Below are 27,752 nucleotides of genomic sequence, written 5' to 3' on the forward strand. Positions count from 1 at the left end.
TTTGCCAATAAAAAGATAACATGTTCTTTAGAAATTTCTCGTGTGTGAACTGGAACTTCTCTGTCTTTCACAGATGATGGTGCTGTTGTGGTCCAGGCTTGTCCAGCTATTTGTTGATGTTAACAGAGCAAGGCCAGACCTTTAAAAGAATTTCTGTAGCTGTTGATTGTGCACTTACTGCCCATAGCAACCCCCCAAGACTTTATTCTGAGCAAAGAACAGTGAGAACTTCATGCGTTCATCTTCATCTTGGAGCTCCCAGGTAAATTTCCAGATCACATGAAAAATCTTTTTAGGTTACGGAACATTCAGCTTTCTCCCTGCCAGCCACAGAAGTCAGAATCAGGGCTGCCTTTCCTCCAGCCTCATCTACCTCCACAGGGACTCAGCCAGCAGCCTGCAGAAGATGGATGGAGGGATGCCTGTGTTAGGTTCAGCCATCATTTTTAGCTCTGCTGGTCGGGTGTCTTGCAGACCACAGCTCCACTGCTCCCCCTCCCTGTTGAAGGCTCTGTCCATCTCCAAGCATCCTTGTGAGTACACAGCTTCAGCTTTGAGAAGAAAAGCATCAAAACTCACTTGCACGTAACGCACTTCCTCAGCCTGTGCAGAGATGGAGACGTGCAATCCTGCAAGCTGTCTGCTGTGCTGGTCTGACAAAGATGACTGAAAATGCTCCACCTCAGACAAGCAGTTACTCTCTGTAGAAAGCTGCATGCCATGCTTGGTCCCAGCCCTGGCTGATGCTCTGGGTGCACCCAGCTCTCAGCGTTCCAGGTGCTCAGCAGGGATGGGGTGAGATAAATAGACCCTCTCCACTCTCCTTGGGTAGCTGTGCTTAGACAAGCAGCTGGGAGCAGAGCAGAACTGGGGAAAGCGAAGGGTCTCAGTACTGGAGGATGGTTTTTTTTCCCTCTCCATCACTAAGCCTGAACCTCCTCCTTCTTTCTGAATATGACAGCCATATGGACACACTGTGAACAGCTTTGAGACCCAACAAAATCCATGCTTTCAAAATAGCCATTTTTCTAGTAATAACATGGAATACTAAACACACACAGTAAAAAACTCTACAAGGACATTTCTTCACTGGAAAGCCAAAAATACTGACCTGGAGAGGAGGAATAACTGCAAGCCTTTTAAAAAGAAAGCCTGAACCAGAACTCAGCCTGTCACCCCAGACAACCCACTGTACTTGGGTCAAATGTCACTGCCTTGGGGGTTTGTCTTCCCTGTCTTGCAGTCAGAGGCTTATGGAACAGATCAGGACTGGTTGATCTGTCTGCCTTCATGCTGACACCACTTTCTGCAGCATTTTCTAAAAGAGACTGCAGTCTTCTAGATAAGACTGCTAAGGACAACAACTACTCTTTTACTTGCTGGCCACTAGTGGAGCTTTGCTTGCTGCTGCTGCTGTAGTGAAATGGGCACAAACTACCACCAGGTAACCCTTGATGGCTGAATACCATGTCACAACAACAGAAACAAGGTGCCAGCTGTTGTCACTGTGATCTGCAGCAAACCTAATGCCAATCCACTGCGCTTTCTAACCATCCATCCACCCATCCATCCATCCATCCACCCATCCATCCATCCATCCATCCACCCATCCATCCACCCATCCATCCACCCATCCATCCATCCACCCATCCATCCATCCATCCATCCATCCATCCACCCAACCATCCACCCACCCATCCATCCACCCCTCCATCCATCCACCCATCCATCCATCCATCCATCCATCCACCCAACCATCCACCCACCCATCCATCCACCCATCCATCCATCCACCCATCCATCCATCCACCCATCCATCCACCCAACCATCCACCCACCCATCCATCCATCCATCCATCCATCCATCCATCCATCCATCCATCCACCCATCCATCCATCCATCCATCCATCCACCCATCCATCCATCTATCCATCCATCCCTTCCCACAGTAAATTGCATGCAGTTGCTCTCATTGTACATGACCTGCTCATTTGCTCATAGTAGTAACTTAGCTGTGGCCATAGCCACACTCCTGTTGGAGTTACAAAATTCTTTAAAGTTTGCAAAAACAGAAGGATGCGGCCACGTATCATGCAGTCACAGGTCACCCAAAAGGATGTTCAGCATCCATTCCAGAGGCCAGACCTGAAGGACTGTGGGAATTTTAATGGTACAAAAATAAAGGAGACACGTGAGTTATTGATAAGAGAAACATAAAATTGTAGAAGCCTTCTGGTGATGCCAGCGGGGCTGCCAGCCTGCCATCACCGCCAGGGACACCATGCCCTGCCCCAGTCCCAAGGATCTCCAGCAGCCTCCTGGCCTTCAGGGATGTTCCTGGTTTGTTCCCCTGCTACTACCATGCATCAGCAGAGTCTGAGAGTTTGAAAAGTTAAGTCATTATAAAAATCCCACTAAACTCTTGATCACAGTTGTATCTTGCAGCATGATTCCCAGAGAATAATTTCACATTTACTTAACATCATATTTTCAACCAGGCTTTAGAGGAAGTACTCATGGAAATGCCTTTGGCACTGTAGGAGCTGATGCAAGCCCACCCATGCATCTCATTGGAAGCGCCCAGCTGGCCATCAAGTAAGTGAAAAACCAGAGGCAGGGATCTCTGCTCCAGAATATATGACCAGCACGGAGCTGGGCGGCCAGACACGGCCAAGGTACAACACTCATAGTGCTCCCAGCCCTCTGCTTTCTGCTGGGATGCTAATCTTTCTGCATACAGTTTGTCTAAATGAAAACAGGAATATTTCTGTATCAGTTCAATATCAAACTTTTGCATATAGCTTTCAGGAAAATGTAAACTTGCTCCAGGATTAGGGCTCAAATAGAAAACTGTATACAGGAGTACCTGGAGTTCAGAATCTGGAAGAGTTAGGTACAAGCCATTCTGAGCCTACTGAGATTATAGAATTATTTTTAACAGGGATGCACAGCAGCTTTCCACCCTTCAGGTGACTCTGAACGTGCTGGATTCATGACTTCTTCACTGAAAAATTTGGAAGAGTTTTCTGGTTTAGGGTTTGAAAGAGTGGTGATTTTTGTTTTCCCTGTTTGGGGGGTGGGTGGGTGGGTGTGTGTTGTTTTCTTTCTGGTTTGTGTTTTGGGGATCTGGATCGAAACGACAGCCAGAAATCACACAGGCATATTAAGTGTGTGGGAACCACATATCCTAAGGGCAGTTTACAGGCATGGTGAAACATGAAGCAGAGTAAGGATATCTGCTTGTTAAACCTTCATCCATCCACCAGTTTCATATTTATAACTAACAATTAACTGCTGAGAGTGATGCAACCATCTCAAACCAACACTCAGTGAGCAACAGATCAGTGATTTCTGTTGAAGAGAAAGCCCTGAAGATTCAGACAACAGCCTGACCCGAGGTCGCACTGCTTGCTTCCTTCCCTGCATGGTGCCGTTCGTGTTGGCAGAGGAAAAAAAAACCCTGGCCTGCAAATTTCCCAGATGCTTGAATTTGATGGATATAGAAGTGTTTTGCCAGGTCTATGTCCTGTGCTTTGTGGTGCAAGAAGCACAGACAGGAGCCTGAAAGTTGGAAAAGAGAGGAAAAATAAGAAATGCCATTTTAGCATGTGAACATTTTTCTTTTAGGTTAGAAATTGGTCCCAGCATCAGACAATAAGGAACAGGGCTCATCTGCCAGTGTAGGAAAGGGAAGTGGAAGAGACAGGATATTAAACTTGAGGCCCAAAGAAAGAAAGCAGTAAGAAACAGAGGACAAACCTGCAGGAAAACACCTACACACATTTGCTCTCGGCTCTAACCGAAGCCACACACTCACTCAAACGGGCCAGAGCCCATCATCTCCTGTTCACCAGCAGTATTGCAATGCACATCTTTTTCATTTCTCTATATATACTTGGCAGCAGCACCCCCGCAGGCTTCATAAGCTAGTGGCAGGATGCACGGCCCCTCACCGCATCAGCAGGATTTTCCCTGCAGCCCCACGGTAAAGGCAGCATTTATGTCACTGCTTGGTTGCGGAGATGCAGAAGGACACCCTCAGCCCCAGACAAGGAAAGACCAAAGTCTCAGGATTGCAAACTTAACATTTTATTGAACTTAAATTTATGTAGAACAGAAAGGCAACAATGGCCTAAGTGTTCATTAAGAAAATGCCTTAGGACGTTTCACATACAGTCTTAATACAGTTTGAAAAGAAACAATTTTAAAAAGATGTAAAATACTCTCAAAGTCAGAAAGGGGGATCCACAGCCCCATTTTAATCTTTCATGTTCACAAATATTGTCTTTTCTCAATCTGTTCCATATCCTTCCCCAAAAGGAGGTTATGGAACTGCTGGCCATGTCCGTCCCCCATCAGCTACAGAAACAAATGATAGTCAATTTATGAAAAGAACTATACTTCAAAGGAGCCATAGGTCTTCGCATGAATCAACATTTATGCATCTAGAAAGACTGGTTGTCACATTACTATTTAAAAAAAGGCTAACAAGTGAGCAGAGTTACAATTATCAACACTGTAAGCCAATTTCTGTTTAAAATCTGTTGAAGAAAAGCTACATCAAAACTTCTCTACATGTTCTACAAAACACTTCCAAAAGATTTGAAGATTACTGTTGTTTTTTTTGTTGTGTTTTGTTTTTGTTTTTGTTTTTTTTTAATATAACTGACAAGGTGAACTGAAAACTTAAAAGCAGGCAAGTCAGCTGTTTCAAGCGACAGTTTAGAGAATATCTACAATTACAAAAAAATAATTTACTTAGGCTGCAGTTTTTCTCCCTCAAATATCCCCAAGTTTTTCCAGCCAACTGGGAAGGGCTATCACCTCCCTTTCAATCAAGTGCTTTTATTTTTATAAACTGTAGTGACATTCACAATTTCCACGAAGGAGACATGCAGTTGCCCCTTCTCTACATCAATCATTTGCTTCAGATCTGTAGTAGTATAACCCCAGCCCAAATGCCACCACAGGCAATGTTTGTTTCTCTGAGTGAGCAGGCCAGTTCTACAGGAAAGGCAAACACACTGTCAGAGGCCTTACTCCAGCTTCAGCATTTGCTGAACAGGAATGTCAATGCCAAGGAAACAAGAGAAGTGTAGATTTACTGCACAATTTTGCAATACACAGGCTTTCAGGTATACTTGCAAGGCTTCAGAAATGCTCAAGGCAAATGGGCAAAACTTTCAATTAAGGCCTTTACAGTAGCTTGCCAGGTCTGATGATGATATGCAGTTCTGGACCTCTAAACTAACATCCAGCTGCAACACATACACAGCCTGTAAGCCAGATGATGCATGCAAATACAGGCCAATGGTAAAAGGTGTAAAGGTAAAAAAGAAAAGTCAATTAACTGCACTGAGTCTCAGTTATTGCAACACATTGAGACAGCTGTAGCAGCACTGTGTGTCCCATGATGGCAGTTGATGTCAGATCCAGGCACAGAGTTCAGATAAAGAGCACAGAACTGCCAAAATGGGTCCCAATAATGGGGAACTTCACACCGTTTTAATCTGAACAGCCACTTTATTTCTGGGTTGAAGGCTAACAACCCAGCGCAGCTGCATCCAGACCTGCAACGATTTGAATGCCCCCATGCTGACACCTGGGCACTACTGTGGGTGTACGCTCAGCACTGAATTCCAGCATTCAACCCAGATGAATGCAGAACGGGAAGCAAGAAACCTTCTCTTCATATTGCTGTTTGAAATGTGGAGTTGAAAACTACTGTGCTAATTTGAGAGACCCAAAGCCAACCTGGTCTCAAGGAGGTAACACAAGTATTGGACATGTAACAGAAAGGGAGGCACCTTGCTTGTCGTTCCATCATCATGAATGTGATGTCTTTGAACCAAGAAATTTAAGGCAAATACTCCATTGCTCCCGTTTACCTGAATGCATGTTTTCTGGCAATTGCACATTTTCTGGTTTACAGTGATACACAACATTTTTTGGATGCTGGATATAAAACGTATTAGCAATGCTACCAAAATTTTGGCAAAACCTCCAGATTTGTAAACATAATGCTTCCCTTTTCAATTGGCAGCATTTTGAAAAGAGAAACACATTAAGACACACAAAGGTTTTCCTCAGTTTTGACCAAATAACCTGTGTTTTCACATGATAAAGTAAGCGTGGTTTACATCAAAATAAACCTAAAAACTGCATGAAATGGAAGTTTGTGCTGTTTGATGATCACAGTATTTTAAAGTTAAATACATCTGTTCTTTGTTATATTCCTGGTATCCAGGACAAAAATCTTTAAATATATATCTTTCATGTAGGCAGTAGCTTCTTTGCATATCTCTCTTCAAAAAATACTTTGTAGTAGTATATAAATAGGTAACCTACATGTTTAATTTTATAATCTTGCCCCAAAACTGTATTTTATTTTAATAATCTCCCCAATATTATTAAAGCTGACAAACTATTGAAATGAAATGCTCTCATCTTCCACAATAGAAGGAGCATTTTTATAGGAAAAACCTATAGCAACACTGATCAGTTGTTTTAACCTAAGCGCCTACGTAAAGTAGCAGCTTTTTTTGTGTGTTTCTTTTATTTTCCCCATCACACATGCTCACACCCACACATTCTTACACACACACAGTAAACGCACACACTTCCAGACACTGGTAGGCCACACAGTGCTTCCCAGGTGCAAAGTGGGAAGCAGTGTAGCTGATAATTTAATGCATTAAATACACACAAACAAACACCTTAAGGCAACCACTGCAATGGATGGTTGAAGTTGCAGTGGTGAGTTTCTGTTGTAACAAAATGGGCTGTATACAGCACATACATATACATGCCTCTTTAACCCTCCAAAAAAATTTTTTTTTTTAACTTTGTGCAAATTTCTAAAGTTTCTACCATTTAAGGCAAAGAGTTTGCATTAACAAGGAAGGGCAGAAAACAGGCTTATACCTACCCAAACACATTTCAGTTTAAGACAATATTTTCTTAAAGTGTCACAATTTCATAGTAAAGGCACTGGGTCCCCAGCATCTACTGACAGAATTACTTCAATGGACAAACGTAACTCTTGAAGAAAAGGGACCAGAAAAAGCAGCTTCAAATATGAAAAAAAACCCAACAAACAAACAAACAATAAAACACCACCAACACCACAAGTAGTTAACTTAAGTCTACTAATACTGAAATTTATGTAATGCAGAGGTTTGATACTAACTTGGAGAATCTTTGAGCAACTAAGTTTTAAATAAACAGGCTTCATTCAACTGTGCTGGCCAAATAAGGCGTAGTGCCACGTCTCTGCCTGCTGTCTGTCGAATTCCACTACCATTCTCTTGATGTGAGACAGCTTCTTGTGGAGGTACTCACATCTGTGTTTCTCTTCATAGTAGCTGGGATAAGACTGTAAAGATGAGGTAAAATGAAAATCTGGGCATGAAAACATTTCTGCAGAGTTTAGTATTTCATCTTCTTTGCTTAAAAATAGCCTTGAGCCAGTCTTGGTGACTGCTACCTTCCACAAATCTGGTGTTACACATACCTCTTTTACCTTTTGATACTCTTCTAAGACTTCCTCACAAAAGACCTTCAAGGAAAAAAAAGTACATGAAGACAATATGAGGAACATTTCACCACTGTCAGAAAATGCAAATTTATGTAAAATGCTAAAAATATACTCAGTTTTCCTCTAGATATTTCGCTATCCATGAGCCACCACTCTCCTGGCACTGCAAAAATAAACCCTCAACTCCCCATATCACGCAAAATCTGCAATTAAACCTCTAAATAGACAACAAAGGGAGCATGTGTTTGAAGATTCCCTTTGAGCAGTCACTTAAGCTGCTGTGCATTCACAGACAGCTCAAATAGGTAGAGTTTCAGGGCTGAACAACTTTTTGCAGGGTTTCCTCAAACTTCAAAAATCAGAGCTAGCCCACGCAGGGCCCGAGCATGGTCTGGGTCTGAGCAGGGTCTACAAGACTTCCCTTTGTCTGATCGAGCAGTACCAGGGATTTTAAAATACTCCCTCTGCTCACAAACACATCTGCAATCTGGCCAAAAATGCAATAAAAGCCAACCCAAAATCCTCAGCGTGCACAGAGAATTAAAGAACCCTAATACCAAATATCTGAAATTTGTATGTCCAACACAGAGAAGTCCAGGTTGGAAAACCAGAATATCAGGTGTTTAACTCTCTTTGTGAAAACTGTAGCTAGGATCAGCCACCTGGGAGATGAGTAAGTTGTGGCAGTAGGTTTAGTTAAGTGTATAAAATCATGGGAAACAGAGGGGCAGGAAAGCTTTGGTATTATGGACGCTGGTTTCCATGTGCTTCCAATCCTCTCCCTACTCTGTGTAACAGCAACCACCTTGGAAGGATGCTAAGGCAGTCAGCAAAGTCTGAGCCACTCTGGTAATTCCAGCTACGTGACCTATTACTCAGTCTCAGACATTGAACCTGACAAGTCTTTTAAAATGATATTAATCTAATTTAATAGATTAATATACTGAAGAGTCTGCCCTGCTGAAAATGTGGGCTTTTGGAAGGGCTAAGAGAGCGATGAAACACAATCTTCACAGTTTTATCCTTCTTTACCTCATATTCTTTGGACCCTGGAGAAAGACTCTTCCGCAGTTCATCAAGCTGCGTGAATCTCTTGATGACACTGTCTATTCGAGCATGCAAAGTCCTGTATTCATCAAACTCCGCATTGAAGTCATCCTCGTAACTCTGGCGTTGATTGTATGAGCCTATAGCTGTGTATTTTCTAATGGAAAAATAAGTACATGTGAAATTTTACATCACGGTCAGTGAATATCAAGTGTAGATACCCAAAGCATTAAGTCAGTTAACTATGCGACTGACTGCTTCCACAGATAAGCACATGTGCTCCAAGAGAACATATTTATGTAATTACAGAAATCTACCATATTTTTATGACAGTTGCCAATATTGTACTTTTTAGAGTTTTTATTCAGAAGCTGGCAAAGAAAAATATATGTGGCATACTTAGAAAACATTAGCAATCATACAAATATAGAAGGACCAATAAACACATCAGCTTCACTGAGGGAGAGAAACTGCTAGATTATAAACTCCATGAAAGGACAGGTTAGTTAAGTAACATTTACTTTTGAAAATTCATTTTCATTATATTTTTGTAAGTGACTCCAATTATGGAGTTGGATGCAGCTAGGTTTTTGGCTACATTAGTGCCTAACAGCAAAGCCTAGTTAAGGATAAAATTAATTATTTTCATGAAAACCAGTTCCATTGCTGTCCACTCAACTAAGGCATTTGCAAAACAGCAACAGAAACAAACTGCAGACAAGTTGGGAACAAAAGAAAAAAAAAATCTCATCACCTCACCTCCTAAGGAGGGCAAATCCCATGACTGATGTGATTGAAACTTGCTTCATTCCCCTCTCCCTCAGGTCAACATGAGTGAATTTAACAAGCTCATTAGACAAATCCAGCACAAAGTGGCAATGTGAGTAACAGATACCACTTTGCACCGCCATCACACCAATACTTCTGGCTCCCCTAGCCAGAAGACCTGGTTCTCTTTGGATAACACAGGCACCTCCACACAGGGACAAATCCTTCAAACGACCCTTAGGTTGATTTTCATAAGCAATAAAAAATTAACAAGTTGAAAGTCTGTACCAATGCAGACAACGTTTTTTGTCAGTGATGTGTCCCAGGTCAGATGAACCTGATTAGAGCACTAGAGGGTTTTTAAAGGAAAACTGCAGGTGCCCTTCAACATTTTGGGAGGTACCTGTAAAGTGACAGGCGGACTACCGGCTACAGCCCACAGCAAGAGTCCTAGCATAGGGCAAGAGCCCAGCAAAGCACTTGCAATCGAAGTGTGTGGAGAGGGAAGAAATGAGTAGAAATGGAAAGAAACAGGAATCCATTTTTGTTTTCTTCTAAGCAAAGTTTAAGCAAAAAGAAAGCTTGAGTTCCTTTACTCTCATAATCTTTATATTAAGATGGAAAGTACCTTCACTCATGAATTATGCAGCATTTGAGAGACAGGAAGAGAAGCTGGAATAAACTACCAAAGTCCTTTAAACTGGATCAAATTGCAAGTCAGCTGCTCTCAGGTTTCAATCTTTCTGTAGTGATCAGGCAGATGTCTGAAACAGCTCGACCTCATTTTTTTCCAGGACACTACAGCCAGCTGATTATCTCTGAGATTGCTCCAGATGTTGCCCCTTTCACAGGGATTCTTCATTAAAGCTTTTAATCCCAATCAGAACTAAACCAACTTCATGAAAACTTGCATGAAGGCTTTTTTCTTTTCGTTTCTTTTTTTTTTTTTTTTTTAAGCTTGTAGCAATGGCTATTGACATGCAACTTTAATAGTAGATTACCAAAACCCACATACCTTACTCCTCAGTGTCACCGCCCTCAGCTGATTGAGAAGCGGACAGCAAAGAGCTGAATCTGCTCATTTTCACCCAGCAGAGGCTGGGAATTAAACACAGGTTTGAGTTCTTAGCTAATGCACGAAGGACTAGACTGCTTCCCTGCAGGACCAGACTAACTTTCAGTCTTTTCACAAAGCATCACTCACGGCATTAAATATGACGCAGGGTGCTACCACCCCATCTGCTCTAATGCAGATGGAAGATGCACCCAGGCGCTATGGGGAGGTCTGACCACCCTTGCTGACCTTACTCCTTGGGCAGAAGCTGGGGAACCTGGCAATGTGTAGCATTTTAACAGATAGACACGCTTCTCCCTCCACTCCTTCACTGCAAATACAACGAGGGGACTCAACAACGCTGCTTCTGCAGCTGGTGCCACACAACTGCACTGCCCGCAAGCGTCAGGCTCATCCTGGCTTTACCTATCATGGTGCTCGTTTCAGCTCTGAGCACTGAAGGCCCATCAAAACCTTCTCAATCTCATACTTCCAGCAAAGGAAAGAGGTGAGATTGCTCCCCACTGTGCCTATCCTCCCACTAGAAGAGCATTTTACTAGAAATTCAGGTTGCACTGACCAAGTTATTCCAGTTATTCTACTGCAGCCTCTTTCAACATTCACATTTTCAAAAAAGCCCACTGATAAAACAGTGAGGGAAAAGCCCAGACACTGGGCATTTGCGGAAGCTATTTCTCTTTTTACAACAGTAATGAAAACTCTTCCTGGTAGAAAAGTTTAAATATTCTAAAAAAGGATTTAGGCAACCAAATGATTCTGTTATTAGAGCTATTTAATTTTAAAGTTCTTTAATACTTGATATAGATTAAAAACTTTTTTATATAGAAGGAAAATTTTATCTTTTGGGAATTTTAATCTAATGTGTGCCAGCTTGTTAAGGAGTTAAAATTAAACTCACCAGGAAGCCCTTCTGTAATTCCATAGGCTGCAAAATGCCAGTCATTGTAGATATGTAACATTTGATGTGCAAGTCAAATAATGCATTTTTATCTTGCTTTGTAGTCAAAATTAAGCAGCTAAAATTTAAAATCTGAATTTGAGATTTTTCTGTTTGCTCTAGCTCTTCAGTCTGCAATTCTATGGTGTAATTGGACAATTTTCCTGTAACTTCAAGTTAGTCAGTGGCCATTCTACACCAAAGTTTTAGAAATAACTTTGATAGTTAACTCCTGTTAGCTCATATAAAGGCTTTGTAATGCTGGACTTCAATGTCTGCCATCTTCCCTCCCCAGCTTTCCAGCTTAGAAACACTAAGCAGTGAAAACACAGGAAAGATGTTCAAATTTACATATTCAGTATTTTGCATTCAGCTTTCCTCCTGTATTGCCTGACCTCTACAAAGAAAACAGCACAGGTTCGTTGTTTTTTTTAATTGTGTTCTTATAGAAGAATGTAATCAAGCATTTCAAATCTTCTTCTACAGTATAATCTTCTTCTACAGTATATCAAAAATTCTTTTTACACTTCTTTTCCCCTGCAATAATTAAGGGACAATCTCAGTGTTTAAAACTCACCAGTACTTGAATAAGGCAGCTGAGTGACTTAAAGAAACTTGTCATTATTCTAAAATTACATGTCATTCTTCTAAATTTACATTTTGGTAAATTTTTGATTTTGCAGCTAAATGAGAGTTTTTATATGTGATTTTTCAACTACTTCCATCTGTGGCAAGAGAGTTTTCATCATTTTACTCACAGGATGTAGTCTGGCTGTTCAGATGTTGAGGAAGGAGATTCTACAGAGGCAGTGCAAGTTTCTGTAAGTCCTACAGAAAAACAGAATTTTGATACTTGTGATAAAACAGATTTTTAATATAGCTGAACAATACTAACCTGACAGGCTTGAAAACATAATCCTTTAGAGTTTTATTCTCACAGTAAATTACTCTGAATAAGCACTGTAAGTTAATAATAGGGCTCACATGACCTTCTCCACAGTAGGCAGTCCCGGGGTTTAGAAAGAGGGCACGGCTACTTTATTCTACAGGTTCTGTGCTACCACAGTATTCATCCAAGGTCAGTTTTTCTTATTTGAAGACGTGATGTGGCATCTGCACAGCAATTCAAATTATGCAGCAACAAATGTAGCTGCACAAAAGACAACAGCTTGACACAGAGGTAGACAGATATGTATCTATTCCAACATGCGAGTTCCAGTGAGAAATAGAGTAGAAAGCTTAAGTTCTTTTCATGCCATGTTTTTTATTCCTCCTTCCTTGCCAATTACAGATATCCAAAGTTAGATTTAACTTCAGCACTCTTCGAAGTGGGAAAGTCAATACTATTGTATATGGGTTACTGGCACTCAGGCTTCAATAACCTGCAACAAAGACTTGCTCCTCATTAACATGGCAATACTGGGTTTGAAAGTTATTTGCACTTGTAAATTGCTCTTTAGCTCTTTTAAATGGCATTTAGAAAGCACAGTATGCTAAATCTCTAATCCCTGTTTTTAAAGGAATATTTCAGGAGCCTCCTATCTTTCTGATAAATAAGAACATTAGCTGCTGTAAGAAAAAGTTAGCTGGGACAAGGAGGAACACTCAAGTGTCCTGGTAATCTCTGCTTTTCATTTGGGGTTTTGCGGCGAGCTTAAAAAACACACAATCCTTTATATTCACTATTAACTTACATGGCCACTGTGTAAACACAGTATTTCTGCTAACACTCAACATTCTTGCCAATCTCTAAGCTATCTCAGCTTTAAGCCATGGGGGGAGAAAAGAGCTATCATGTGATGTTCTACTCAATTTTTCTGCTTTTAATATTACGATTATTACATGGCACAGCAGAGTATAAAGAGAAGGGCAGAAGTGGGAACAAAATTTGAGAAAAAAGCAAACAGTAATACTAATAGTCACAGTATGTAAAACCAACTTATGTGAACAGTTTTCCTGCAAGCATTTGATTTCCAAAAATTCAAGTTCATTCTGGCTTGGACCATTTGAAACCTTCAGGGTAAGCACTAACTTGAAACGCTGTACAGATTTTTTCCTTCCCTAGCTGTTCAAAATTTTGTTACCAGCTTCTGGAGAAAGACGGGTCAGATGTTTACGAATTCAAAGCAATCCCAAACCATGCAGGCACTTGAGGTATGTCCAGGCTAATGTGGAAAGACCATCCCAAAGCACACCATCAGTTCAAAGAGGCACCTTGCATACTCTAAAGATGCCTCCCAAGCTGTGACAGCAGAGAGCTAAACCTGACTTCTAATCTGCGAGTCAAACCACTGAAATTAGTTAACACGCAGATTTAACACAGGAGCTGAACTCTGCCCAATTTTGTGTGTGTGTGCATGTTAAGAAATCAAGTACTCTTTGTGCACTTCTGTTAAGCTTTTCAATGCCATTTTAAGCGTGTACCATTTCTACATCTTTTGAAGTAATAAATTCTGCAGCTAAGATGGAGAGGAGCCCACAGCCCAGTTCAAATCAGAACTCTAGTAAACCACATCAGTTTATGTAGGTTTTAGACTCTGAGAGTTTGATGAACCTTGTGTTGTGATACACAATGAAATACATTTACATCTGTGTGTTTAAGTAAACTAGTATGCTATAAATACGCATCACAGGTTTTTATTTTCAGCATACAGACTTTACAATTGGCTGATGGGAAAAAGTGGATTAAGCTTCAGTAAACTGTCAGTTTACTGGAAATCAAGCTAAACAAAAAAAAATCCATTCCTTGTGTTGTTCTAGCACCTAGCTCTTCCTCTTCACCAGTTTCTGCCCAACAGCAATCCATTTAATGTTTCTAATTATTTTTGTACTACACAGTGAGAATTCTTTAAAATGAACCTAAATTTAGATGAAGTTCCAGGAGGACAGATTCTGGGTTTTGTTGTGGTTTTTGTTGTTTGGGGTTTTTTTTCCTTCTTTTTTTCAAACTAACATTTACAAGGTAATGCAATGGCAAAAACAAAAAAATGATTCTTCATGACCATAAAGTAGGGATAATGGCAAAGCACTTAACATACAGCAAATGAAAAAACAGACCATTTTCTTGGCGGTCCCTTTTCACCAGGATTACCCATACAGCAGTTAGGAAAAGCAGTGTGTTAATACCATCACCTGAATCCAGATCGGAGGATTTTTTCCAGTTGCTAGTTTCTTCTTCACTAGCGTTTTTCTTCTCCTCACTTGCCCTAACATCCTGTGTATTGCTTTTGTTCTTCTCATGCTCTTTCACATTACAGGACTTTTTGTGCAACACCACAGGCTTCTTGCCGGCAGACACAGGAGGCTTCACCTGCACGGCGGGAGCCACTGGGGTTCCACAAGGAGTCAGAGAGGTATGTTTTTCCTGCTGCACTTCACAGGCGATACTTCCATTTTGACTGAAGGTGGCCACCGGCAGCTTTTGTGACCCCTGCCCCTTAGGGGTGCTGGGGGATTTGTACAAGGCAACTTGAGGAGTGCTGGAAATGAGGCATGTGGAAGGTAGCAACGCAGAAGAGGGAGTCAAGATGGTTGTGGTGGTGGTGGTGGACAGCAGAGGGGCAGTGGTGGCTTTTGCACTGAGGGCTGGCAGGTGGCTGCTGAGCAAGGGGTACATTCGATTGCTCTGATGAGCTATCCTCTGCTTTTTGCCCATGTGACGGACAGAAATGGGACTCGAATGCCGTTTCTGTAATAATTAAAAAAACACCAACAAACCAACCAAAAAAACAAGATCAGAATTAAGTTTTGCTGCCGTTCTGCAAAAGGAGCATTTCTTAACAGGCAATTGTTGAAAACACACATTCCCTAACAAGAGCTGTCAAACAAAGAAGTACTACAGCTAAATACATGGTGTATTACATCCCAGGTTTCTAATCTTATGACTTTGCAAGTTGCTCTTCAAATCTACAGCTAAAAGTCTTTGGGAGAAAGATGCTCTCTACAGCAGCTCTACTACCAAAGGCGTCACCGAAATGAGGTCAGGTGGTTATTGCTCAGGTACCAATCCCTGTTTGGAAACACCAGGTCAAGAGCCAGCCTTTGCTGTCACACAGCCACACAGCTGACTACAGCAGCCCCAAGAAGCATACGGCAGTGAGCTTACCAGGGTGTGTGAAGTGCAAAGCTGATAAGAACAGGTAAAGCCCCTGGTTCCCCTAAGCTGTCATCCCAGCTGTTCTCCAGGTGCAACGCTGGCTCACATCACCTTGCCTAGCAAACATATGCTGCTCAGGTTGATGTATAAGCGACAGCTTGGACCAGGAGTGCCAGACACAGCTCTGTGCCACCCTGCTGAAATAAATCCAGACTCCGTGTGTACAGAGGCAAGCGCACAGAGGTCGCTGGGACCTGTAGCATTTCATGCTCTGACTGGAAGAAAATCAGGGGGAAAAAACAGAGGTGTGCCCTCCCTCCTCCATTTAAATGTGGTTATCTCGGTGATAAAGGACTTTCTGTACCTCCCAGTTTACCCCTGTACACTGTGTGCACTGAAGTGTGCAGTTTTAGCCATAGAAGGTATCAAATTTCTCCTTAAAGTGGTGCCTTTTAAGCAAAATCTTCCAAACTTCTTCTAAAAGCGTTTGCCTCATCCTCTTGTATTGATAGGAAAACAGGACACGTGCATTTTAAGTCTGAAAAGGCTGTGGGGAGGCAGATGTACCTGCTGATTCAGATCTGCCTTTTCATACCTGGGCTACCCTAAATCAAAACAGGTGCTTAAATGATGCCTGTATGGAAAAATAATTAAAAACATATTCCTCCAAGTGGATCACCACTGTAATTTGTCTTTATTCTAGACCTTCCTAAGCTTTAAACAGTAGCACAAGGATGTTTGTGCATATTTTGTGTATTATTAACTACCATACCACAAAAACCTTGAACACATACAGCCATGTAACAAAAACATACATGTCTTGTCTTTAGAAGACCTTCAGGCACATCAAGATAAACAAGTTATGTGGCAATACAAAACAGTTTTAAGTATTTAACCATAGTACAGGGTTGTGTAACAGTAACGGTAACCAAGAAGTTCAGCAGGTGAGTTGAAACTCTACAAGGCTTCTGCAAGGTCAACATGCGATGCATGGTCAGTTGTGATTTAGGCCAAGGTGTTGGCTGTTCAAACATGACAAGGCTCATCTTTGTCAGAGACCTAGGTGTGTTTACAAAATACTGTGTAGAGAGCAATTGTTTATTTTCCCAAATATTTTAATAAACATTCTGAAATACAGAATGATAAATATAGCGGCCCTTAAGCTACGTGACTGTAAGGGTTTTGACATTTTGTCAAATCTCTCTGACAGTGCAAACCTCCCTCTATAAAAAAATAAACCAATTAGAAATAAAAGTTTCAGTTTTTCATGTGTTAAAAAGTCTGTTAGTGCTTCACAACTTTATATAGTGTTCTATAAAGTGTGATGAATCTTTATATAAAGTGTGCTAAATCTTAATACATTGTAAATAATGTTAAACACACACACACACACCCCAAAAACATACCTGAGTAGTTGATTTATCATTGTTCTTAGAAGTTGCAGCAGAGACCGAATCGCTGCTGGTAGTGGTGGCAGTGGCGGCACTCTGAGGTGGATTTAACTTCCTGTAAGGATGACCCAACATCAGGTTACAAGCAGAAATGTCTATGTCACAGTTATTTCATTATAGGGAAGACAGACATTCATCTCCCAGAGAAAGTTTTTTAGAAGGCTATTTTCCTTCCCCTGGAAACTGAGCTTACTTTGAAAGTATTAACTCCAATGACTGTCTTTCTTCTTCAGTGTATCCAGGCCAATCTTTCTGAATGTCTTTAAATAAGTAATCCCTCAGAACGTAGCAGTTATCCTTTGGATTCAAGCTGGCTACCTACAGGCAGACATTTAAGAAAATAAACACTCATTATACCTAAACGCGAACTACAGAAATAAGACTGGTACTGCAAAGCTAAATCAAAGCTGAAAAGGCAATCATACACCAGTTTTCCAGGTTTGTCAGATGTGAAGGTCAAAAGTGGCTCTCACGTAATGAGCACCAATTTAAAAAAAATGCGACCCATTTGAGAGGTAGGAATTTGGATGTAAGAAAATCCCACACTGCTGCTGTATGAAACATACTCCATGAAAACCTCTCTCCTCACCATATTGTCTTTAATACAGCCAATACTACGCCAAAACTTTACATTAAGAGGCCTAGTTGTTTATTTATGTTTCTTTTTTTAACAACTGAAGAATGCTATCTCCACATACAAATTCAGATTTGTTCAACTGCAGGAGGAAACCTGCTGTTCTTTCGTTTTGCACAGCTATACTGGGATGGCAGAGCAGACTATCCATGGAACAATGCATTTTTTCCATCATCCAATTAATGACCACAGTATGTCATCATTTGGCTTGAGAAAGAAAAGCAATTCTGTTTAAAAGCCACACAAAAGCTTTCTACTGCACAGTGTTTTGCGATAACCCAACTAGCCCTGAACTACTTCAAGTACAAAGATTAATTATTTAATCTATGCCATTAGTTTTAAGCCATATCAATGTTTTGCCAATTGGGGAAAAAAAGTAACTCTACTCATATCTAGCAAGTTACTTTTTGAAAACAAGGTTTAGTGCTAAAACATTTAAGGAGTGCTAAAAATTAAGGAGAAGCACTCTTAATTTTGCAGACACAGGATTCGTTACAGCAAAGTATTGTCGCGAGAAGGCTGCGTGCATGCCTTGCTGTACACTTTTGAAAATAAAATGGGTTTATATCTTCCTCATAATCAAAAAGTTAAAATGAGTTAGTAAAACCCTGAGACTGCTGACCACTAAAGTGGTGGTTTAGACTTCATCACTTGACACCTGTTCAGAGTTTCAGAGAAAACCTCAAAGAAAAGCTCTCCATTAATACAAAATGCCGAATAACTCGCCTTTTCACAGCTTTGCCTATTTTTTCCTCCAAAACATGAAAAGTGATAAATACTAATTCATGTCTGTCTGTGTGCCTGTCTGTTCCCAGCTTAAAACTAACAAACAAACCAACCCAAAGTAACCAAGATACCCTGAAACAGTAATTCACTCATTAAAAAGAGAACGAAGGCTAGATTCTAAGAGAAGCAAATCTGTGTGTATTAGATCTTACCAAGTTCTGGCTGCTGCTTTTAGATCTGTACAAAAAAACACACACACAGCTTCCCCCCCCGCCTCCCCCCACCCCCCCCAAAAAAAAAAAAAAAAGCCCCAAACCCCCTAAAACCCCTTATTACGAAGCTGGAAAAAAGAGTCAGCAAGGCTTTTCAGGGTTTAGTGCTGCTAACACAACCATTTCTGAGTGCAAACCAACAGCCTGGGGTAGTCTACTCCACATAAAGGGAACAGACTCCAAGAAAGTGTCCTTAAACATTGCCAAGAGAAACAGGACACAAAGTTTTTGCACCTTTTACCCTCTTGAGAACTGATCTTTTGGAATTTTATAATTGACTTAATAAATTGACTGCTTCAATCTGTATGTAAGAACACGGATCTCGTTCAATTGTGTATGTCTTCAGGGTAAAAAAACCACTATTGCACCGTGTAAACAAAGCAACAACACTTGACATATTCAAGGAATGAGTTTCTAAAATTCAGTGTAGGATCAAAGCTGCATAAATGTAGAATTTTACTCACTTTAATAGGTTCTAAAACACTTCTTTCCCTTGATAAATGAGAAATATTCCTTCTTTATATATTAATTCATGCACAATTCAGCCACAGTCTACTGATACAGCAAATATTTAAAAAGTAAGGGAGAAGCCACTGCCATCTTATACATCAAAAAGCCTTTTCTGAACGGTTGTTGTAGAAAATTACTAAGTGATGCTCTCAAACACACAGCTTAAAACTTTCACCTGTACCACATTATAGGCTTACCAATACCACATTATAAGCTTACCAATAATTTTGATGGATGTGATAAAGAAATACAAGTGGAACTTAATGGAGCACTGGAAAAGTCACTGAATATAAAAAAAGGTTTAAAGTAAGATAAAGACAAAATCCACATGACACCAAAGAAAGGCTATGCTCAAAATTGGACCACCACCACCTATTTCATTTATGATTTGGCTGTAACACCCTTCCCTGCATCACAATTCTAACAGTTCCCAAGAGAAGCCAAGTACCTTTACAGGTCACCAGCTACATTCAATTGAAATTCTAACCTATGCAATTACCAAACTTCTCTCCTCATAAACTTGTCACAAGAAATACTAAATACTATGACAAACTACTTCACAGAATTGAGAGTACATGTGGTCAGTTTCTCTCAATTGAGCAGCTGAACAGTCCAAGTAAGAGCTAGGAAAAACTAAGACATCAGGACGAACAGAGCTAGAAATAGTTAATTATTGCCTGCCATTCTAGCAAAACAAAACCACTCCACAAAATTTTTTTAATTTGCCCTTCCCCTCATCATGCTGACTTGCAGTCTGGGGCATCTGTGTAAAGGTTACTGAAAAACTTAAAAACAGGGACAATTACCCAAGTTGTTTATTATTTTCTAATTTAAACACTGGAGTAACACAGCTCGAAACTCCAATTAAAAGAACAGCAGGAGGGAAAAACTGCTGGCACAAACTCTGTGACCTCACCTGCTTGAGGATAATTCCAAGGGAATTCCTGTCCTTTTGGTTGACACCATCTCGCTGCAAGCGAGCAAGTAGCTCTGGTTTCTTGTAATTCTTCAGTGCCAGTAAGTGAACCACCCTGTCCTTGTATGGTCTGTGGGAAACACTACTGTGTTTTTGAGACCTCCGTGATGTTTTGCCGCAGTTTGTGGATGTCACTTTATTCCGCACTAGCACAGGACTTGAACCACACCGTATTAGTTTTTTGATCGGTACTCTTCTGCCTAAAGTAAGGGTTAAGAAAAAAAAAAAAAGAAAGAAAAAACCAGGGTGACATGGGAGGTTAGAAGACAAGAAAGTTGATTTAAAAGAATTTACGAAACTAGATAAACTCTAAAAACTATTTAGATAGCATTTCAAGATCTATAAGAATACAGGTAGTAAAGATACATCAAGATAGACATTAACAAATATCCAATATTAAAAAATGCTAGTAAATGAGGGATACTAGTAAGAAGACTTTATTGATTATTTATATAGATGGTGCTGTTATTATTTTTCCAGTTTATAAGCTCAAGCACTGATACCGAAAATCTGGCATTTTTTTAGAAGTGCACTCTAAAGTGTGATGCAAAAGTCTTCCATATCATTAAAAGATTCCCCACTGATGTCTAGGGAGACCAAGTCTAAACCTTTACCTGCATCACTGCTTAAAGAAACTACCAACACTTGGTGTTAATCACTTGACTTACCATAAGTTACCCCACATTTTAAGCTGAAATGTTCCCCACTTAATTAATAAGCCCAGGTTTGTCAGAAACAATACACCAAGAATTCAACAGTTCTTGGGAGCCAGGCCAGAGAAGTTTTAAAACACAGCCTGCACAGCACTTTGGATCATACTCTACAAAAAATACACAACCCATCTTTCTCAGCTGGAGGAACAATGCAAGTGTTTGCCAGTGATGCGTTCAGAATTTTACAGTAATTCCACCCAACCTGAATCTCAGTTTTCCAGTGTTTTTAAACTGGAAACTTTTGTTTTCAACTCCCTTGTTTTTAAACTCCTCTGTATTTTTAGTCAGCATTTGCTGTTGGACAGAAAAAAAAAAAAATAAATCAGAATACTACAGAACATTATTCTAGTAAATACTGTTAGCAGTCCAACAGAGGATGTGACAGAAACCAGGCATTTTTCTGAAATCAACAGCTCATGTTTGGTACATGAGGGAGCCTTAATGAGTACTGATGACACAATCTGGAGCTTGCTCTCTTCTATCAAAAACACAGACTGAGCTGTGCTTACGTACTGCTTGTCCTCCGGAATAGCAAAAATTTGTTTCCATCTTGCAGTGGAGGCCAAATCTTTCCCACCTCAACTGCTCCCCCAGAGTCTGTCCTTCTGGTTTCCAAGAACAAATCCAATCATGCAAACACACACAAATTTTTTTTACAACAGTATGAACTTGCCAGTCTATTAAACACATTACAAACTTTCTGACAAGGTAAATTCAATGTAGATACACACCCCTCCTCCACAGATGATACTGTAAGCATTTAAATCAGCATTAGCAAGTGTGAAAAGCAAAGTCTTTCACATTAAGCTATGAATTTGCATATAAGACCTTCTCAATGTTAAATTTTTTAGATTACAAATTAAGGTTAATAGTTTAGCACAGTATTCAGGGACTCAAAACTGCTGTTACACAAACAAAGCATTAGCTAGTAAACCAGAGAATTTAGGTGCGTGGGGTGGTAAAACCCCTTAGCTCAATGGCCAAAATTTCAACCAGTCAAGCAATATGGAACAAGGAAGGACTGGCAGGTTTCTGGGAGTGAAAAAGAATGTCTGAACGCAGCAACAGGAGACTGCAAACCTGTCACATGAGAGGCAAGCTATGTACAACCAAGACCTTACCCAAGGTAACAACCACTTTACCCAAGAATATGCTGAAAAGACAAACTACTGCATTTAAAAATCTTACAGACATCTAGTAGAAAATGAAATACAACCATACCTAGAAATGGTCCACCAGCTTTAATGACCTTTAGATTTCTATTGCATGACTCCTCTTCTACCTGGGTCAAGCGTGCTTTAGTCGTCTGACAGGAATCACTAGTTGCACGTACGGCGATTTTATTCTGTGTAACTCCCAGGCTAGTGAGTTTTGAGTCTCCGGAACTATAAAAACATTGAAAAAGGTTAAGCCCAAGCACTAGTTCAGGTTTATAAATATGGTTGTATCAGGAACTTTAAAACCTGTCTTTATAGGTGAAGAAAAACATTTTCAGGTTCTGACAGCTAGCTAGGGCACACATATATTTCAAATTGTCTCTACACGTCCAAATTGCATCAGTTTTGCCAGCAGTGCACCCCAACTAACAGCGGCTTTGTTTAAGCTGTCCTATCATCACCCTTAACAAGTACCCTGCATGGCACCCGCCATGGCAACAGCTCCACCAAAGAAAGGACACTGGCTCCAGCTAACCCGAAATGCCTTAAGTGCTCTAAAACTCCCCCTCAATGCTCCAAGAAGGGTCAAGAATCCCACATTCCCAATTTATTGCATTGTTTCCGAAGTCAAAGCTGGACCAAGCCACTGACCAAATACTGCAAGATGATACAGCTACAGTTTTGCCCATAGCCTAGAGCTACATATTGATTCCTTTCCGAAATCACCACATTTACAACAGGACAAAAAGGTCCTTACTGCCATCTAAAGCACAGCTTTTACCCATTGCCCATTTTCTTGAACATCACTGCCTTTATGTGTTTTGTCACCATGAGAAGAGCCAAGGACTGACCGAAACACTGTTATCCCATCCTCTAGCTAGGCATTTTCAAAATCCGAGCCAGTTTTGAAGACAGACCTGCCTTAAGCACAAAATTACAGGTAGAGGCTCTGAGGAGGTCCTTTCTGGTGTTGTTTTTTGTTTTTTGTTTATTTTTTTAATTAACTGTCTGTAACATGTCACAAATTTTGCATTAACTTTGCCAGTTAATTAATTTAGCACAAACAAAGCTGGCTAGCTAGTCTGGATTAGATTTTGAAGAAGGTTGGTAAAATCACATTAAAACTACCTAGGCATGTTATTTGGAATTATTCACAGTTAAAGCTGCATAAATTTAATCTTACTTTAAAAATACTGTTTAATTCAACTGAAGGTGCTCCTTACCGAATAGAAGAGCTCTTAGAGGTGCTTGGGAGAGACAAGTCAGGAGCGGAGGCAGAACCTCTTACCCCAGCTTGCACTCCTGTCGCTTGCTTTCTGCCAGCCATGGCAGCTGCCCGGCCCCTTTCAGACATATTTTAGTAATAATAAAAAAAAAAAAAAAGCCAAACAAAACCAAGAAAACCCCAAAGCCACACTGCCTCAGGCTCCCCCAGGAGGGAGAAAGAGGAGGATGATGAGAGATCTCCTGTTAGGCAAAAAGCTATTATATTAGCAGTTTTCTTATTGCTCCAAAAGCCCGCTATCTAGACACATCTCTGTTTTGAAATTGAGAGCAGCAGCTCTCCTGTAACCTAGAACCTGAGCAGCGCCTTTTGGAGACGTCTGTTGGTGTGCCTGCCCACTACCAGCTTCCCATATCAACACACAAGCTCTGCCTGTGACGTCATAGTAACGGCGCAGTTACCCAGCACCACGGTTACTATGCAGAAGGAAGAGTCTAGAACCTGAAGCAAACAATGCAAAACACAGAACCTTCCCAACTTCCGCAGACATTAACACTGTCCACTGACTTAAAGGACCAGAACAAGGTGCTGCTGTATTACTTCTGGGTTCTGAAACAGCACAGTCATGCAATTATGAATAAGGTCACTGATTTATGTGGCTCTTGAAGTAAGACAAATCCATCATGACCAGCATGCTTGCATGCTGCAAGCCATAATCATATTTACATATTGTTGCAGAATGGATGTGGTCTAGCTCAGGTGATGCTGAGCTCAAAATGCTTTTAAAAATAGCACCAAGAGGTAAGAAAGTACTCAAAAGGTTACTCTTTAAAGAGCAAAACCCAAAAGAATTCTATGTAAAAGTCAGTATTTACAATTAGCAAGAAACCACACTGTTGCTAGAAATTTTCTACTGCAACTCATCACTAGGAGCACGCTTCTGTTACAAGTTTTTGCTATATGCTCAAAGCCACAGACTCTAAAATTTGCCGTTAAAGAAAATGTCAAGCAAAACTTACCTTGAGTTCATTTGCTGGACACAGTCTAAGCTTCCCTGAGGATTATCTTTGCCAACATTTGACGAGCTGAAGCTAAATGTCTTCACTTCATTTGAGGAATCAACTTTGGGAATTTTAACATGCTAAAAGGGAAGAAAAAGTTTACATAAAAACTTCAATCTACATTCTTTTGCTTGCAATTAACTAGGTCCAAGCTGTTAAATGAGAAACTATTTTCACAAGTTTTGATATGATTTTAGTCATATCACAAAAAAAGGCTCCTTTGGCACAATTCTCCTGCTGAAAGCAGCTCTGGCTACATGTCTGCCACAGCAGTACCTGCACTGGAAAAGCTACAGTCCCTCAGCCTCCAATTCAGCAAAGCATTCAAGTAGCAAGTAATCTCGTCCCATTTGGCGGAATCAGCATAATGTGCTTGACTTTAAATGCAAGCACCTGAGTACAATAAAAAGGACCAAAGCCCATCTAACAAAACAGATGATAGCATTTCACACAGACCACAGCGGACACTGCCCCAAATTTTGTCATTTATTTGGTCCTAATGAAGCACATACAGGAGTCAGCTCCAAGAAGGAAAAAACCAGCAACCCCTAAATTACAAGAGTAAAACTTCCTAAACTGTAAAAGATTAATTTCAACTCCAGCAGGCACTAAAAGCCTTCATCTTTTACTCAGCTCTAGATGTGACTATTTGCATAAATGTGAAATGTAAATAGTTACATCTGACTAAACTTACAAAAAACAAAACTTGATTTCCTTGGCCGAACTAATAGTTTAGTACAGAACGTGCTGCATTCTGCTAGAGCTTAAAAATGTAAATATGAGAAATCATTCCAATGTGTATTGGCACAAGGACATATTTCAGTGTGCTGCTACACAAAACAATACTGAAGCACAACAAAACTACTGCCAGCCAACTACTTTATTCCGAAGGTGAAACTAGCTTGCAGTAAATCTAAAAAGCTATTCTTCTGAGATTTGCTTGAATTTTTAATGGAGTATTAAACACAACTGACAAAGATATGTAAAAGCAATATCCAACTGCCTCTTAGAAATCTTTCTCTCAATATTTCGCTTGTGAGATTGGCCAGTCTTCATAAATCCCAATGTCATTTGCACAAAGTGATACTACAACACCATTGCATTACGATTTATATTTTAATCATCAGTACCTGGCAGAGCTTCCCAGCAGCTTGGGACAGTGGCTTGTCTGTCTGAAGGAGAAAGACAAGTCATCTTAACACCATATTCTTTTACTTACTTTAAGCCACTAGTATGCTTAAAAGAGCAATCTGTGCATTTTGTATAAGAATGGAAATAAATTGTTTAAGTTACCAAACACGTGAACTTGGATTATATACTCACCTTTTAATTATTATGAAGGTTACTACAGAGAAGCCATCAACCTACGAAGACCATAGGGGCCCAAATGACACTAAAATTCATCTACACTCTGTAACAAATTAAGTACCACTGACTGAATGTTTCAGCATACTGATTTTACTGTAAATACAGCAGGTGTGTATGTATTTGACAATTTGAATTCAACTCACTGTAGAAGAGGTAATGCTTTTCAGTCTGACAGACTTTTTGGAAAGCCAACAAATATACACTATGATCAATCTAAGGCTGGCTCTCAAGAAATAACAGCAGAGCAGAGGGAAGCAGGTGACTGTTGCTTCATTCTCTAGGCTTATTTTGAGAAAGTCTTCATTTTCCATTAATCAGTCTACAGAATGTACGTGCATAAAGTCACCTTACACATCAGGAATTTCTATAACCTAATATTTATAATTCAAATTCTGGTAGAATTGCTGTGGTTATTAAACCATGGAGTGGCTCGATGCATTTTCACACAGTAACATGAAGGCAGAAGCTGGCGTCAGAGCACATTTAAAAATATGTTTGTTGCTGTTCCACTCTCATCAACAAGGTCCCATTTACCACAAATACTGAAAAAGACGCTGATGAAAGTATGGGGAAAGACAAGACTGCCTCCACAGGCAAATGCCTGTGAAGTTTAATATCAACAATGATTTCCAAGGATCAGTCTCAAATGGAAAAAACAAAAATGTTTTACAGCTCCATTCCTCCACCCAACAAACTTGGCAAGAAAGAGACCTGAGGTCTAGAAATGTACTTGCATTCTCAAATTTTTTAATGGAAATTTTCAGGTACATTTTTCACGCACTTCAGAAGAACTAGATGACTGTTCCTTGGGTATTCATTAATTTAGATTAAGAGAATGCAGGAATGGTGGGGGAATATTGCTCTGCTAGTCAAAAGTGGCAGTGCAACTAACCTGAGGATAGAATTTAACTCTTTCATCCCTGGTTCCAAAGTTTTATTATGCAATTTGTTGTAATGCAGCAGACACAAGCCTTTGATTTTTGTCAACTTTTTTGGGGAACCCATTCAGAGTATCCACACAACCAAAAGCTGTGTCCCTCAAACAAGCAAATGTACTTGTCTGTAGTAATTCAGATAATCCAGTCTAAAAAACTTGGGACAAGGTCCAACGGAAAAAAACAAGTTTTTTAAAGTTGTATCAAATGTAATTAAATCAGATAAGCCCATTTCCCATATTATGGATCAAAACTGAAAGCCTAAACACTTATGAAATGGAATGGAGTACAATTATTGAATCTGTGGGTAATACGAAGCTGTCAGGGACAAAATGCATGAGGATGGAGTAAAATTCACAGCAGCCTTGAAAAACTGGAATGGAGTCTGGGAACAGGTGTATAATACCCTTTGACAGAGGCTTTGCAAGGTACCTTATCTGAAGTAAACCAAACATGGGGCAGCAGGTGTACAGAAAATTACCTGCGGATTACAGTCAAATGTCCCACCAACACAAGTGTACCATATCATGCTTTTGCAGTACTGGCATGCACCAAGGTGACTACAGCAACAAGAAAGAGCAGGTTAAACACCAGGATGATGATGCAAGACTTGCAACTGGGAGCTGCCACTCTTGATCCACTTGCCAGCTCACCGGAGGTTTCCACCACGTTTGCCCCCTCCCACTACTGCTCCAGAGAAGGACAATGCTTCAGCAGCCTGCCATGCAGAGCAAACCCCACCCTGGTGCACTGTCCTCTACCAAATGCCACCCACCAGCTTCGGCCTGAAGAGATTTCAAGGCTTCCCCCCTGCTTCTTTGCAAAAATGATCTCATCCCTTGATAAATCAAGTAAACATCTTGCAGGCGCACACTTGTATAGCACAGGGTTTTTGCTAGGCAATACGCAGTGTAGAAACTGTTTCTCAGATATTAATACATTTCCAGTAACCTAGAGAAAGCAGTACTTCATCTGGATAAACGTGCTGACAATACCTACGTTTGCAAAAGGCTACTGTCACCCCCAACCCTTAAGAACAAGTTTTACTGCTGTTGACATATCTGCCATTTCTTTCTTTACCTTGAAAGAAAAAATAACACTTTCAAGTAGTTTACAGACTCAGAAACTTCTGAAAATAAGCCTTCTGTTTCGAATAAACAGTCCTGGTTTTACACTGTATACTTATATTGCACAGTTCTGAAAAGCTCAATAGGCAGTTCAAGAATTTTTGACTTAATTAATCAACGGAATTAAGATACTGCA

At 40.3% G+C, this 27,752-nt stretch overlaps 1 protein-coding gene across 1 annotated transcript in view; it reads right to left on the reverse strand.

Moving 5' to 3' along the window:
* Positions 1–7,235: 7,235 nt before the first annotated feature.
* The window catches only part of ELL2 (elongation factor for RNA polymerase II 2), a 36,657-nt gene continuing 16,140 nt past the window's right edge, over positions 7,236–27,752 (reverse strand). The window contains exons 3-12 of the mRNA XM_055790995.1: positions 24,145–24,266; positions 21,965–22,128; positions 19,971–20,230; positions 17,106–17,230; positions 16,868–16,967; positions 14,492–15,053; positions 12,124–12,193; positions 8,571–8,742; positions 7,515–7,559; positions 7,236–7,376 (exon numbers count right to left, since the gene is read on the reverse strand). Coding sequence (XP_055646970.1) covers positions 7,236–7,376; positions 7,515–7,559; positions 8,571–8,742; positions 12,124–12,193; positions 14,492–15,053; positions 16,868–16,967; positions 17,106–17,230; positions 19,971–20,230; positions 21,965–22,128; positions 24,145–24,266 — 1,761 coding nt within the window. The remainder of the gene's footprint in view (positions 7,377–7,514; positions 7,560–8,570; positions 8,743–12,123; positions 12,194–14,491; positions 15,054–16,867; positions 16,968–17,105; positions 17,231–19,970; positions 20,231–21,964; positions 22,129–24,144; positions 24,267–27,752) is intronic.

This window comes from Falco peregrinus, chromosome Z (genome assembly GCF_023634155.1).
Source record: "Falco peregrinus isolate bFalPer1 chromosome Z, bFalPer1.pri, whole genome shotgun sequence".
Taxonomy (NCBI): Eukaryota; Metazoa; Chordata; class Aves; order Falconiformes; family Falconidae; genus Falco; species Falco peregrinus.